The 14,741-nt window shown below is 33.8% G+C and overlaps 1 protein-coding gene across 1 annotated transcript in view; it reads left to right on the top strand.

Moving 5' to 3' along the window:
• The window catches only part of lars2 (leucyl-tRNA synthetase 2, mitochondrial), a 53,026-nt gene extending 41,207 nt beyond the window's left edge, over positions 1 to 11,819 (top strand). Inside the window, exons 14-21 of the mRNA XM_087778809.1 lie at positions 4,041 to 4,178; positions 4,260 to 4,363; positions 7,047 to 7,226; positions 7,293 to 7,462; positions 8,516 to 8,593; positions 8,657 to 8,768; positions 9,439 to 9,566; positions 11,555 to 11,819. Of these exons, the coding sequence (XP_087634935.1) occupies positions 4,041 to 4,178; positions 4,260 to 4,363; positions 7,047 to 7,226; positions 7,293 to 7,462; positions 8,516 to 8,593; positions 8,657 to 8,768; positions 9,439 to 9,566; positions 11,555 to 11,731 (1,087 nt within the window). The 3' untranslated portion in view covers positions 11,732 to 11,819. The remainder of the gene's footprint in view (positions 1 to 4,040; positions 4,179 to 4,259; positions 4,364 to 7,046; positions 7,227 to 7,292; positions 7,463 to 8,515; positions 8,594 to 8,656; positions 8,769 to 9,438; positions 9,567 to 11,554) is intronic.
• Positions 11,820 to 14,741: the final 2,922 nt, after the last annotated feature.

Here is a 14,741-nt window from a genome sequence, read left to right as displayed (position 1 = left end):
ACGAGTGGATATTCAATTATTCACAAACTTATCAATATGTTCTCATTCACCAAATTGATCTGTATTTATTAAGACAACATCGATCATTTTATATTGAATATTTGAATCTGCTATTTTACACTATACAGAAAAAAATGTAAGGAATAAATGTGTGTTTCGCACAGTACACAATACATCTGAATATTCATCACATTTGAATGCATGAATAAATTCAGTATAAAATTCAATGTCTAAACAATTTAATGTTAAGAAATATATGGTCTTTACAAATGAACGTAAAAGATTCAGAGTAAAAATAATATTCAATGTAAATCAATTAAATGTAGAAAAAAATATACACGTAAATGATTTTAGAAATTTGGTGAGAAACAAATTCAGTGTTAACATCAAGGCGACCAGAGATAATTATCGGAATATATTTGTGCCATCAGACTTTAAATATGAATTCCCAACACTGACATTTCACAGCATTAAAATCTGACTCTGAATTTCCAAACAAACTGTTAGTTTTCTGCCCTTTTTTTCAACACATGTATAAATTCAGTGTAAAATCAAATGTGAATTTAATGAAAAAAATAAATCCCTCCCCCAAAAAAATAATAACAATGTAAATGAATTCAGTCTAAGCTTTATGGTGTGAAAAAATGTAGTATTAATATCCAGGAAATCCAGACTTTAGATTTGAAAAATCGTAATCACAATAGAAGCTTTCATTTTAATGTAACAATCAATAATATTAAATGTAAATTAAATTCATGTAAATAAAGAGAAGTATTGGAGTAAATAACATTTTTTAAATCTTTTTTTTTCTTCATGAATAAATGAGTGTACATTTAATTAAATTTAATAGAAACATAATGTAAAAACGATATTCAATGTAAAAACACAGTTAACAGTAAACAACTGTATTAAAATATGATGTTTTTTAAAGCAACTTGACAACTAAAGAATTTATTAAAAATAATATTAAACGCTCACGATAACTGCAATCTGAAACATTTGTATTTTTTTAAAATGGCCAATAATAAAGGGTAATTAACGTTAACGTTAAAAATACAAATATGAAGGTAAACTGCAAAATGAAAAAAACTAAACCGATATTTCAAACAAGTTATTACTAGTGGATAAATAAATAAAAGAATATACAAAAAGGACGAGTGTAAAACAGTTTTGAAATGGCTTTTAATTATTTAGTTTTGTTTTGATTTTTAGGTTTTCATTATTTTCAAACCTTTCTACGGTTCCATGTATTTTAGAATTATTTTACTTCTTTTTTTTTTTAATATGGCTTTCTGTTTTAGATGATTTTATGTTTATAGTTATAAAGCAAGAAATGATCAGTGATAATCAGTGTGATGTTGCTACTGCCACCTGCTGTATCATTCAAGTTCATTGCTGTCAAACACATTTCAAATGCTAAAAAAAAGCTAGTTGATTATTAGATATAGATTAAATCCAAATCACATAAATGGCCACTCTTTAAAAAAAACATGAGTGTTTTTTACTCAAAAAAACAAACTAAAACACGAGCGATATTGAGCAATTTTACAGACTGATTTTATTTAGATTTTTGTTTTGAGGTTTTCATTATTTATATTTTATTTAAATGTGTTGTTTCCCATTATTTAAAAGATTTAACCTATTTCACTAAATGTTTTGGTTCATTGTAAGTTCATAGTTGTAAACAAGTTTTAGTTAAAATATCTTTCAATAAAATATTTATATACATTTTTTTTTTAGGGTATCAAAAATATTTATATATTAATGTATATAATGTATATTTATGTTGTCATAGATAGTCAGTGTTCTTCCCAAGAAATGGTTCGGAGCTCTGTCATCTGGGAGAGACTCGGAGCTCAAGGGGTCTCTTTGTTTTGGCTGCTGCCCCCGCGACCCACTATTTAAGGGTTTTTTGTCTTTTCACCCAAAACGGTGGAACACAAGCAGATTTTAAATCATAATAATCCTGACAGTAATTGCACATTTTAGCATATCAAACACACACTTCTTATCTCTTTACACACTGGTCACTCACACACACACACACACACACACACACACACACACACACACACCTGTACACGGGTTGAATTCCGTGCCAAACGGAGATTATGGAAGCGTCGCCGTCACCTGCTGGGATGGAGGTGATACCCGGAGCTTAACAAAGGAGATTTATTTTGCCCCTGACCTCTGCAGCAGAACAGGGGGGGGGGGTATTGTGGGGGGGGGGGTTCGGCCACAGCTTATGGCGCCACAAAAAAAAAGCAATTACACCATTTGTGCTGATCCGGCTCAGCCTAAAGTTGCAGAGATGAAAAGTGAAAGATGCAGGAAATAAGAAGTGTGTGTTACACGTGTGTGTGTCGCTCACAACAGAGGTGTGTGTGAGGAGAGTAATTGCTGGTGTGACGCCGACACATGTACGAGCAGCAGCTGCACTAAAAAAAGCTCCATTAGCAGGAGTCTCTGCCTCCACCGTCGTGACACTTCATCCGAAGAGCATCATCTGCACAGATTATTATCACCTTATCATGTTATCATCTTAAATTTGTGGAACGTGTGTCGAAAGTGTTTGTCAATTTTAGCGTGTTGGATTAATGATGCCCCCTAGAGGAGGAGGATGGTACAACAATACGTATCATCAATGAAACAGTTCTGTGAAGATACAATTTAATTTAACGTTTTTTAAAGATCTATTTACATCTTGAATGTTTATTATTTTTTCCTTCGTCCTCCAAATATAGTGTTTATAACTCCCTCCCCCACTTCTGTTCGTCTGTAGTTTGTGTATTTTATTTTAACATTTTCTCTTGGTGATATATTTATTATTATGGTATTTATTTTTAACATGTGTACTGTTTGTCTTAATATAATGTATTGGTTTAGTCTTCCTCAAATTTGTGGCAGCAATAAAAGTATATAAATAAAAAAAAAGCATAATTACACTTAGAAATGTGTTTTTTATTAATGGGTAAATAGCGTTTTTTAATGCTGTATCATAAAATGTAAAGGAAGTTCTTCAATATAATGATAAATTAGTTAAAAAATGTATTATTATCGATTTATTATCTTTTATTAATTAAAATGACAGAAGTATTCTGAAGTAAAGTTATAAAAAAATAATTAAACAATAACATTTTATTGAAATTGTCCAGACTTGTTGATGAATAAAATAAAAAACTTAGAATAATTTCTATTAAATTTTAAAATAAATCAAAGTGAAAATTTACCCTAAACTTAATTGTTTAAAAGAGGAATAAATGCGTTTAAGCTATAAAAACAGTGTTGATTTAATTTCCTTTCAAAATACTCAAACACGAAAACGACATATAATTTAGAAATGTTTTATTCAAGAATAAATAAATATTGTAAATACATTCAACATTGAATTAATAAATGAGTTAAAACGTAAACGAGAGAAAGAAATTTCATATTATTATTATTTTTTCATTCAAATATTATTAATTTGGGGTAAAGAACAACCGTTAAAAAAATGTTTTATCAAATCTTGGTGGAAAAAAACCCCCCAGCAAATAAAATATTAAAATGATTTAAATGTATTTGCAAAACAATTACGTAAATAAAATATAATAAAGTGAAAATATCCTAAAATTTGGAAAGTATTTTTTATATTAGGAATCAATTACTTTTTTAAATACTAATTTTATATAAATATTCACTCAACGATGAGAAAATATAGAAATAAATCTGCATAACTATGATATGGAAATGTTTACATTTTATTATATAATTATTTATCCTTTAATTAAAGTTTTTTCACAGAAAATTGATTAATTACTTAAAATGTCAAGTAAATTGCAGATTTATTATTAAAAAAAATAATAATAAAGTATTGTGCAGTACATTTAGAAAAAAATAAACGAATTAAAATTAAATTAAACTTTTTAGGCATTTATTATTTAAATTGTGTTTTAACAAAATAACCTTGACTTCATATATGCATCATGTATGTTTTTATGCAATTATGTGTGAATGAACATCTACAAACATCTTCTGAAATCCTCCCTCTTGCTCCTCAGACCGTTCGAGCGCCCCCTGGTGGACCACTGGCTGCCGGTGGACGTGTACATCGGTGGGAAGGAACACGCCGTCATGCATCTGTACTACGCTCGCTTCTTCTCGCACTTCTGCAGGGACCAGGGTCTGGTGGGTCACAGGTCTGCAGGGAAACACCTCTTTAAAACTCTCATTGATTATTGATCCTGCAATGATTGATCATTTCTTAAAATCTCCTCCAGGGAACCTTTTAAGAAGCTTCTGGTCCAGGGTCTGATCAAGGGTCAGACCTACAAGCTGGCAGGCAGTGGTCAGTACCTGAAGAGAGAGGAGGTCAACCTGGAAGGTTTGCCCATTATTTAATCCACACAACTTTACTTTTATTATGTTTTAATGATGTTAGAGAAGAGATTATCCACGTAGAACATGTTTCAAACTGTTTTATTTGTATTATTATTATACTTGATTTATTGTTTTTGTATTTGTATTCAATATTTTTAATATTGTGGTCGATTTCTTTGTTTTCTTTCTCTAAGAATTAAAATTAAATTTTTCTAGCATTTATGAAATGAAATAATTTCTTATAGACATTATATAAAAATGTTGAATTTTGGAGAAAAAAGGGTAATTATTCGAATAACAATATTAAAACTATGTGTAAAAAAAATGACTATTAATAAAGTATTGTACCAACATTTTGATATATTAAATTTACAAAGGCTATGAGTTAGAATATATAGAATTAACAACTTTTATTTCTGAATCATTGTCTGTAGAATATTAAACTCTGTATCAAAAAGACATTAATGTTGAAAATATTCTATTTATAAATAGAAAAACAACCTTTAAATAGAGACGTTTTCTAATTAAATTATTTTTAAAAAAAGGCAGTGGTCAGTACCTGAAGAGAGAGGAGGTCAACCTGGAAGGTTTGTCCGTTATTTAATCCACACAACTTTACTTTTATAATGTTTTAATGATTTTAAAGAAGAACTGATCAACGTAGAACATGTTTCAAACTGTTTTTATTGTATTTATTATTATATTGACTCTTAAATAAGAATCTTAAATAAGTTATTTTTATGTTATATTATATTAAATAAGTTATTTTTAAGTTATATTTTTAAGTTAATACTGAGATAATATACCTATAATAAAAAAAAAATCATTTATAACCATTTATAAATATTGTATAGGAGTAGTTCCTGTTGTTATGTATAATTACTTTTATAATGATTTTTTAAAATATTCCGTCTCTTCAATGCTCTCTTCCGGCTCCTGACGGCCCCGAGGATATTTAATTGTTTCTCTACCAGACGTAGCGCCAACATAAAAACCTTGTTTCCCACAAATGATCTGGTGGTTGAAGCTCTCAGCAGAGTTTTTAAAACATCATTGTGGTCATAAAACATCTACTCAAGTGATTCTCAGCCACAAACCATCTTCAGGATGTGACACTGAGCAGAGAATGAAGCTGAAATGAAGAGAAAGACTTTATTTTGTTGCTTGAACTTTTATTAGCTGCAGTTTTAACTATATGTTTGTTCTGACTAATATTAATAATGATCAAATATATCAAGATTAGAAGAAGAAGAAACATATTGAAGATCTTTTTTGAAGACTTTTTTCTTTTATTTTGGCCTTTTCATGGGTATTTGTTTGAGGTTTGCTTTTATATCATATTTTTTTAATGAAATGAATGTAAAATAAAATATTAACATTTATTTATTTTAAGGCATAATAACAAAAAAGTATGTTTTATAATAATAGAAAATCTATATATTTTTTTAAATCTTATAAACATTATAATAATTAAATGGTTATGAATTATATTTATAAATAATATCATTTAAAAATGAATTGTATAAAATCAGATTAAGACTAAAAGGTTACTTTAGAATTTAATTTATTTATTATGTTTTCCAAAAGAAAAATAATAATATGTAATTGTAATTGTTACATTTTCTCGGTTCACATTACATACTGTGACTGTTGTGCCATCAAGCCAAGAGATACGCATCTTATCATGTCACTGTATCCTCTCATCCTCAGTCATCACCGGATCTCGCGAGATTTCATTTTTACTTTAGCTGCGGAGTACATAACGACTGCTGGAAGTTTAATTACAACATAAAAGTCAATTGTATCCTCTTGTCCTCAGTCATCGCCGGGATTTTGCAGGATTACCTTTATTCCTTTAGCTGCAGATGACGTAACGGTTGCTGCCATCTAGTGGCCAGAAGTTTTAATTTCACACAAAGAAAAAACTAAAAAATGATGCTGTGAATATTTTTATGTTAAATTTAAAATTTGAAAAAACGATTTATGTAATTTTATAAACACTTGAAATTGTGCAACACAAAGAAGGGAAAATGTACAAAATGATTTTACTACAACAAGGTATGATCATGTGACACAGTAATCAAGCGTGTCTTAAATACATAAATAATCATCATACGTTGATTTAATATGGTCTTTAAATTAACATTTACCGTATTTTTCTGACTATAAGTCGCATTTTTGGGGGAAATTTATTCATCTTGAAAGACAATTTAAAATAAAAATAGAATAGAGGCCACAACAGGCTGAATAATTGTACGTTACGTTACATGAACTGAGAACCTGTTATGTTAACATAACATATGAAGAGTTATTCAGAGAACTATAGCATAAATAACTAAGAAGTTTACCAAACCATCCGTGTAACTCCAAATAACTCTTCATCCTCGTGTCACTTTTAAACAACTAACTAACTCCGGAGGTAGAAGATGCGGCGCTTCCTCGAAATTATCAACACAGGCCTAGAGCGCCCTCTTGTGGTTTAGTGTGAAAATAACATGTGAAATGATATACCGCTAATAATGTGTTAATAATTTCACACATAAGTCGCTCCAGAGTATAAGTCGCCCCCCGGACAAACTATTGAAAAAAAACTGCGACTTATAGTCCGGAAAATACGGTAAAATGTTGTTTTTCTTAACTCAAGCTCCTCTGACACTAACTTAACGACTCTTGTGGTCTCGTGGCAGGAACCGAGGCGGTGGCTCTGGACGGCGCCGCTGTGGAGGTGACCTGGGAGAAGATGAGTAAATCCAAGCACAACGGTCTGGACCCTCAGGAGGTGGTGCAGCAGTACGGCGTGGACACCACGCGCCTCTACGTCCTCTACGCGGCGCCGCCCGAGCAGGACATCCTGTGGAACGCCAAGAGTGAGTCGACCGATCGCGACCTTGACACGACGGCGAGATGTAATGACGTTCTTGTTCGGGTCGCAGCCGACGCTCTGCCCGGAGTGTTGAGGTGGCAGGTCCGACTCTGGCAGCTCGTCACCAAGCTGAGGAGCGCCCGACAGCTGGGTCACGCCCCCGACCCGACCCGGCTCAAGAAGAAGGAGCTGGAAGAGGTTTTGAAGATTTGGAAGAACAAGAACCACACGATCCAAGAGGTGACGATGACGCGAATCAATCTGTTGGTGTAGGTTCAAGGTTTGACCACCAGAGGGCAGCACCATCGCTTTAAAAAATCGATATAAACTTCAAATGTAGTTTTGATTTGTTTTTGTATCGAACTATATAAGTGTCATCACAATATTTATGATTTAAATTCAGTTTTAAAAGTTTAAAACTTGAAATGTGTTTTAACTTATTTAATCGCTTTGGGTTTGATTGAATAATTCCTATATTTCAAGGTGAATTTGTTGAAACAATATTAAATTATAAAAATTGTATTCAATACTTTGTAAATTGAAAGTTGTTTTTTTTGTTTCAACCACTTAAAAATACTTGATTTATTGTAGTTCAATTCGAGTATTTGTATTCAATAATTTGAATATTGTGGTTGTTTTCTTTGTCTTCTTTTAAGAGTTCAAATTTAATTTTTATAACATTTTAAAAATGAATTCATTTCTTATAAATATGATATAAAAATGTAGAATTTTGGAGGAAAAAAAAGTGTAATTATTTGAATTACAATATTAAAACTATGTGTAAAGAAATAATAAATGTGCAAAACTATTGTACCAACATTTTAATATATTAAATTTAAAAAGAAGAATGAGAAAATATAGAATTAATAACTTTTGTTTCTAAATCATTGTCTGTAGAATATTAAACTATGTAAAAAAGGCATTATTTTGATTAATTTAATAGAAAAACAACAAATTCAACCTTTAAATAGAGACGTTTTCTAATTAAATTATTGAATAAAAAAGACATTTCAATAAAACATTGTAAAGTTTCAACATTTGAAAAGTTAAATATTCTGACGTCTCTGATAAACAACCTTCGTCCTCCTGCGACGAACCAAAGAGGAAATTGATTTTAAATCCTCACTTTATAAATAACCTCGTCTCTCAGGGTTTTCTCCTTCAAAGTCGAGGCTCTTAAAGAACCTCAGATGTTCCCCCTGAAGACCCTGAGAGACGAGTCTTAGTGATCCACCCTCGTCCCCCCAGAGACGTCCCCAGTCATAGTCTCCCCTCATCTCTGATGGTTTCCAGGTGACCTCCAACCTCACCGATGACTTCCTCTTCAACGCCGCCATCTCTCGCCTCATGTCTCTGACCAACACTCTGGGTGTGAGTGACCTCTGACCCCTGAACCCCCGTACACGTTTCTTTCTCACGCTCGTGTCTCTCCAGCAAGCGTCCGAGCGACTGCTGCTGCACAGCGTGGAGGTCGAGGAGGCGCTCGCGGCCCTGGTCGTCATGGCGGCGCCCATGACCCCTCACCTGTCGTCAGAACTGTGGGCAGGTTCGTCCTGTTCCTTCAAGTTGATACAGTTCAAAGCTTTAATGCTTTTAATTTAATGCTTCGTTTAAATTCGTCATTTTACATTTTTAAATGTTTAATTTTATTTATATATATTTTTTTCATAATTAGTGAAATTATTTATTTATTATTTAAAAGATTAGATTTTCTTTCTGGATCATTAAATCAAGAAATTAAAAAAAATAAAAATTACATTTATATTAAAATGTTTATTTTTATATAAAAGGCTATGAATAAAAGATATATATAGAATTAATCAAATGTTTTTTTTTAAACTGTGTAGAAAATAAATCAGTAATTTCTGAGTTTTTTATTCATTTTTTTAAAGCAACTCAATGTACAAATTATTTAATTAAATTATAATTTAAAAATAACTTAATATAGACACCTTTTTAAGTAGATTATTCAAACAATAATTAAATGCTTGGAAAACAACAATTCATATAATAAATCATATTTATATATATATATATATATACTGTATATATATATATATTTATATATATATATATATAAGTGTAATTTACTTGGTAAAGATGAACAAACGGAAAAAAGGATGTTTTTCTTTAATAATTTGCCTGAACGAATGAAACTACAATATAAGCATCAACTATATGTCCTGGTGTGGATGAGACCAACATGTTCTCTGCAGGTCTGTGTCAGGTGAGGTTCCCTCTGAGCGAGTCGGTCAAGAGAGGAGGAGACGTCCTGGAGCAGCCCTGGCCAGACGTGGACCCCAAGTACCTGGAGACCCCAGAGTTTGTGGAGATTTCTGTGATGGTAAGAATGAAGACATCAGTCAGTGATGGAACCTGACAGACGTGCTTTAAGAAGAGAGAGGGACACCCTGGACAGAACCCCTGTCATGAGGAGGAGGAGGAGGAGGAGGAGGAGGAGGAGGAGGAGGAGGAGGAGGAGGTGGAGGAGGAGGAGGAGGAGGAGGAGGAGGAAAAATAGAATGAAGATGATGATGATGAAGAATAGAATGACGATGAGGACAATGAGGAGGAGGAGGATGAAGATGATGATGATGATGAAGGGTAGGAGGAGGAGGAGGAGGAGGAGGAAGATGAAGATGATGAAGGGTTGGAGGAGGAGGAGGAGGATTAAGATGATGAAGGGTAGGAGGAGGAGGAGGATTAAGATGATGAAGGGTAGGAGGAGGAGGAGGATTACGATGATGAAGGGTTGGAGGAGGAGGAGGAGGAGGATTAAGATGATGAAGGGTAGGAGGAGGAGGAGGATTAAGATGATGAAGGGTAGGAGGAGGAGGAGGATTAAGATGATGAAGGGTTGGAGGAGGAGGAGGAGGAGGAGGATTAAGATGATGAAGGGTAGGAGGAGGATGAAGATGATGATGAAGGGTAGGAGGAGGAGGAGGAGGAGGATGAATGATAGGAGAAGGAGGAGGATGAAGATGATGATGAAGGGTAGGAGGAGGAGGAGGAAGATGATGAATGATAGGAGGAGGAGGAGGATGAAGATGATGATGAAGGGTAGGAGGAGGAGGAGGAAGATGATGAAGGATAGGAGGAGGAGGATGAAGATGATGATGAAGGGTAGGAGGAGGAGGAGGAGGATGAAGATGATGATGAAGGGTAGGAGGAGGAGGAAGATGATGAAGGATAGGAGGAGGAGGAGGAGGAGGATGAAGATGATGATGAAGGGTAGGAGGAGGAGGAGGAGGAGGATGAAGATGATGATGAAGGGTAGGAGGAGGAGGAAGATGATGAAGGAAAGGAGGAGGAGAAGGAGGATTAAGATGATGAAGGATAGGAGGAGGAGGAGGAGGAGGAGGATGAAGGGGAGGAGGAGGAGGAGGAGGATTAAGATGATGAAGGATAGGAGGAGGAGGATGAAGATGATGAAGGGTAGGAGGAGGAGGATGAATATGATGAAGGGTAGGAGGAGGAGGAGGAGGAGGATGATGATAAAGGGTAGGATGAAGATGATGAAGGGTAGGAGGAGGAGGAGGAGGATGAAGAAGATGAAGGGTAGGATGAAGATGATGAAGGATAGGAGGAGGAGGAGGAAGAAGGAGATGAAGGGTAGGATGAAGATGATGAAGGGTAGGAGGAGGAGGAGGAGGAGGATGAAGAAGATGAAGGGTAGGATGAAGATGATGAAGGATAGGAGGAGGAGGAGGAAGAAGGAGATGAAGGGTAGGATGAAGATGATGAAGGGTAGGAGGAGGAGGAGGAGGAAGATGAAGATGATGAAGGGTAGGAGGAGGAGGAGGAGGAAGATGATGAAGGAAAGGAGGAGGAGAAGGAGGATTAAGATGATGAAGGATAGGAGGAGGAGGAGGAAGAAGGAGATGAAGGGTAGGATGAAGATGATGAAGGGTAGGAGGAGGAGGAGGAAGATGAAGATGATGAAGGGTAGGAGGAGGAGGAGGAAGATGAAGATGATGAAGGGTTGGAGGAGGAGGAGGAGGATGAAGAATAGAATGATGATGATGATGAAGAATGAAATAATGAGGAGGAGGAGGATGAAGAAAAAGGTGATGATGATGATGACGATGATGAATATGATGATGAAGATAAGGAGGAGGAGGATTATGTTATTTTTACTTAACTCTCTATTGCGGCTACATTCGTCAATTTGCCTCCATCCCATAATAACACACTCTAGAAGAGGTTTTCCTACCCACTCTGAACGTTACATTACAGCTGTGACCACTTCAAGGACACACACACACACACACACACACACACACACACACACACACACACACACACACAAGTTATTTTCATCTTCTCGTGCAGGTCAACAACAAAGTGTATGGCAGGCTGACGGTGCCCCTGCAGGACTCTAGAGACCAGGTCGTGCTGCAGAAGCTGGTCATGGAGGGTCACATCGGTCAGGAGGTGCTGAGAGGTCAGAAGGTCAAGAGGTTCATCCTCGCACCCAGAGCTGCTATCATCAACATCCTGGTCGAGTGAGGTCACATCACGAAGACACTGTTTTTTACCTGTCGTCAACATCATGGAGTCAAATTGTAAATATCTTTATTTGTACAAACATGTTTTTAATAAATTACTGCAATATCTTTTTTGTTATTTGATTAAATACACTTTATTTTTATAGAAACATGTGACAAGATCCAGAATATTAGTACTTTTGAAACAAAGAATAGAACTTTCAAATGTTGTCTCTATTCTATGGAGGTATATTAATGCCACAAGAATATTTAATGGTTCAATTGAACTTTTCAAATGTTGTCTCTATTCTATGGAGGTATATCAGTGCCACCAGAATATTTAATGGTTAAATTGAACTTTTCAAATGTTGTCTCTATTCTATGGAGGTATATCAGTGCCACCAGAATATTTAATGGTTAAATTGAACTTTTCAAATGTTGTCTCTATTCTATGGAGGTATATCAGTGCCACCAGAATATTTAATGGTTAAATTGAACTTTTCAAATGTTGTCTCTATTCTATGGAGGTATATCAGTGCCACCAGAATATTTAATGGTTAAATTGAACTTTTCAAATGTTGTCTCTATTCTATGGAGGTATATCAGTACCACCAGAATATTTAATGGTTAAAATTGAACTTGTCATATGTTGTCTCTATTCTATGGAGGTATATCAGTGCCACCAGAATATTTAATGGTTAAAATTGAACTTTTCAAATGTTGTCTCTATTCTATGGAGGTATATCAGTGCCACCAGAATATTTAATGGTTAAATTGAACTTTTCAAATGTTGTCTCTATTCTATGGAGGTATATCGGTGCCACCAGAATTTTTAATGGTTAAATTGAACTTTTCAAATGTTGTCTCTATTCTATGGAGGTATACCAGTGCCACTAGAATATTTAATGGTTAAAATTGAACTTTTAAAATGTTGTCTCTGTTATATGGAGTTATATCAGTGCCACTAGAATATTTAATGGTTAAATTGAACTTTTCAAATGTTGTCTCTATTCTATGGAGGTATATCAGTGCCACCAGAATATTTAATGGTTAAATTGAACTTTTCAAATGTTGTCTCTATTCTATGGAGGTATATCAGTGCCACCAGAATATTTAATGGTTAAATTGAACTTTTCAAATGTTGTCTCTATTCTATGGAGGTATATAAGTGCCACCAGAATATTTAATGGGTAAATTGAACTTTTCAAATGTTGTCTCTATTCTATGGAGGTATATCAGTGCCACCAGAATATTTAATGGTTAAAATTGAACTTTTCAAATGTTGTCTCTATTCTATGGAGGTATATCAGTGCCACCAGAATATTTAACGGTTCAATTGAACTTTTCAAATGTTGAAACTTGTGGTTTTTTTTTAATTAAAGTGTTGTTTTTTTAAAGCATGAAATTATACCTTTGAATAATTTGAACAATATAGAAGAATAGTTTCTTTATTAAATGGTTGAATTTTTTTTTTTTTTAATTGAATACAAAATTAAAATATTTTCCAATTGAATTATTAATTTTTTACACATAGATTTTAATCATCAAAATCCAATAATCCAAAAATAAATGTTCTTAATTCAATATTTATTTATTTGTAGACTTTTAAATTCAATTTAAAACTTATATACAGCATTTTATATTGAACTTAAAAGGCTACAAATTAATAAATATTGAATTTAGATTTTTTAATTATTGGAAGTAGAAAATCAAACCATATGTTTAATTAATTTTAATCCATTCACTGACACACTTCTATAGATTCTATCATGTTCAATGTATTTATATACATGATAGCATCGCTAACATTTGCTAATGCAGTCAGGATGAGGATCAGCTCCTCCATTTCCATGACCGTGATTGACAGCATGTCGGCAGATCCTGGGAATGGAAGCTTCTCCTCCGCTCTTCTGCCGCCTCATCACCCGACACCGAGCGTCACGGGTGGGATGCGAGTCCACCTACTCATCAGTGTTTCCGTGTCAGCGGCCTTCCACTGTCATGAGTCAGCGTTTCATCGACTTCACAGCGCTTTCCCGCCAACCCTGAGGAAGAATTGCCGAGTCAGCGGTGGATTCGTGCTCGCAACCCTTGGGGAGGTTTTCACCTGTTTGGTCACGAGCCTGAAACGGTTTGCAAGCTCAGCACGAACGAGTCGTGAGTCGGATCTGTGAGTCGAACAATGTTTTGACAGGATCAGGACATTCCTCAGCGCCCCCCCCCCCCCTATATATCTCTGCATCAGGTGACAGGAAATGGACTCGACCAAGAGAGAAAATAACAGGAAGTGTAACCAGAAAAGAGGGGGGGGGGGTTCATATCCCACGGTTTGTTTCTCTCTGACTCGATGATAAACAAGAACCTCAGTGAGGAGGAGGCCCCGGGGCAGACCCAGATAATGACCTTGGAATTCAATGGAGGTAGATTTGTTGAAAAATATATATTTTCAATTAAAATATGTTCTAAAAAAAAAATTCAAAACAAAGTTTCATTAAAAGAAAATTATACCTAAAATATTTTTTATATTAAAATAAAATTCAATTTAAAAGTAAGTTTGATTAAAAGAAAAGTCTATCAAAAATATATTTTAAATTGACATAAAATAAAAAAGTTTATTTTTTTAATTCGATCAAAAAATATTGTTTATTAAAATAGAATAAAAAAAGTAAGTTTGATTTTTTAAAATTCGATCAAAAATATATTTTATATTTAAATAATTAATTAAAAAGGGACTTTAATCCAAAAATATTTTATATTACAAAGAGGCTTCAATCTAAAAAAGTATCATTAATGAAAAATATTTCAAAATATTGTTTAAAATAAAAAACTGCCTCACAAAAAGAACTTCAATAAAAGAAAAGTTTCTTCAATTAATAAAATACAAAATATTTTCAATAAAAAAGAGGAAAAAGGTTTTTACAATAAGAAAATGTTGCTTATTTCAAAAATATGTTTTCAATAAAAAAACAATGAAAAAACTTTTTAATAAAAAGAAAGATTCTGGGCATCTTGACTTGGACTGCTGCCCCCTC

This window comes from Callionymus lyra, chromosome 17, assembly GCF_982586985.1.
Source record: "Callionymus lyra chromosome 17, fCalLyr1.hap1.1, whole genome shotgun sequence".
Classification (NCBI taxonomy): domain Eukaryota; kingdom Metazoa; phylum Chordata; class Actinopteri; order Syngnathiformes; family Callionymidae; genus Callionymus; species Callionymus lyra.
This window is presented reverse-complemented; position numbering and strand designations above follow the sequence as displayed.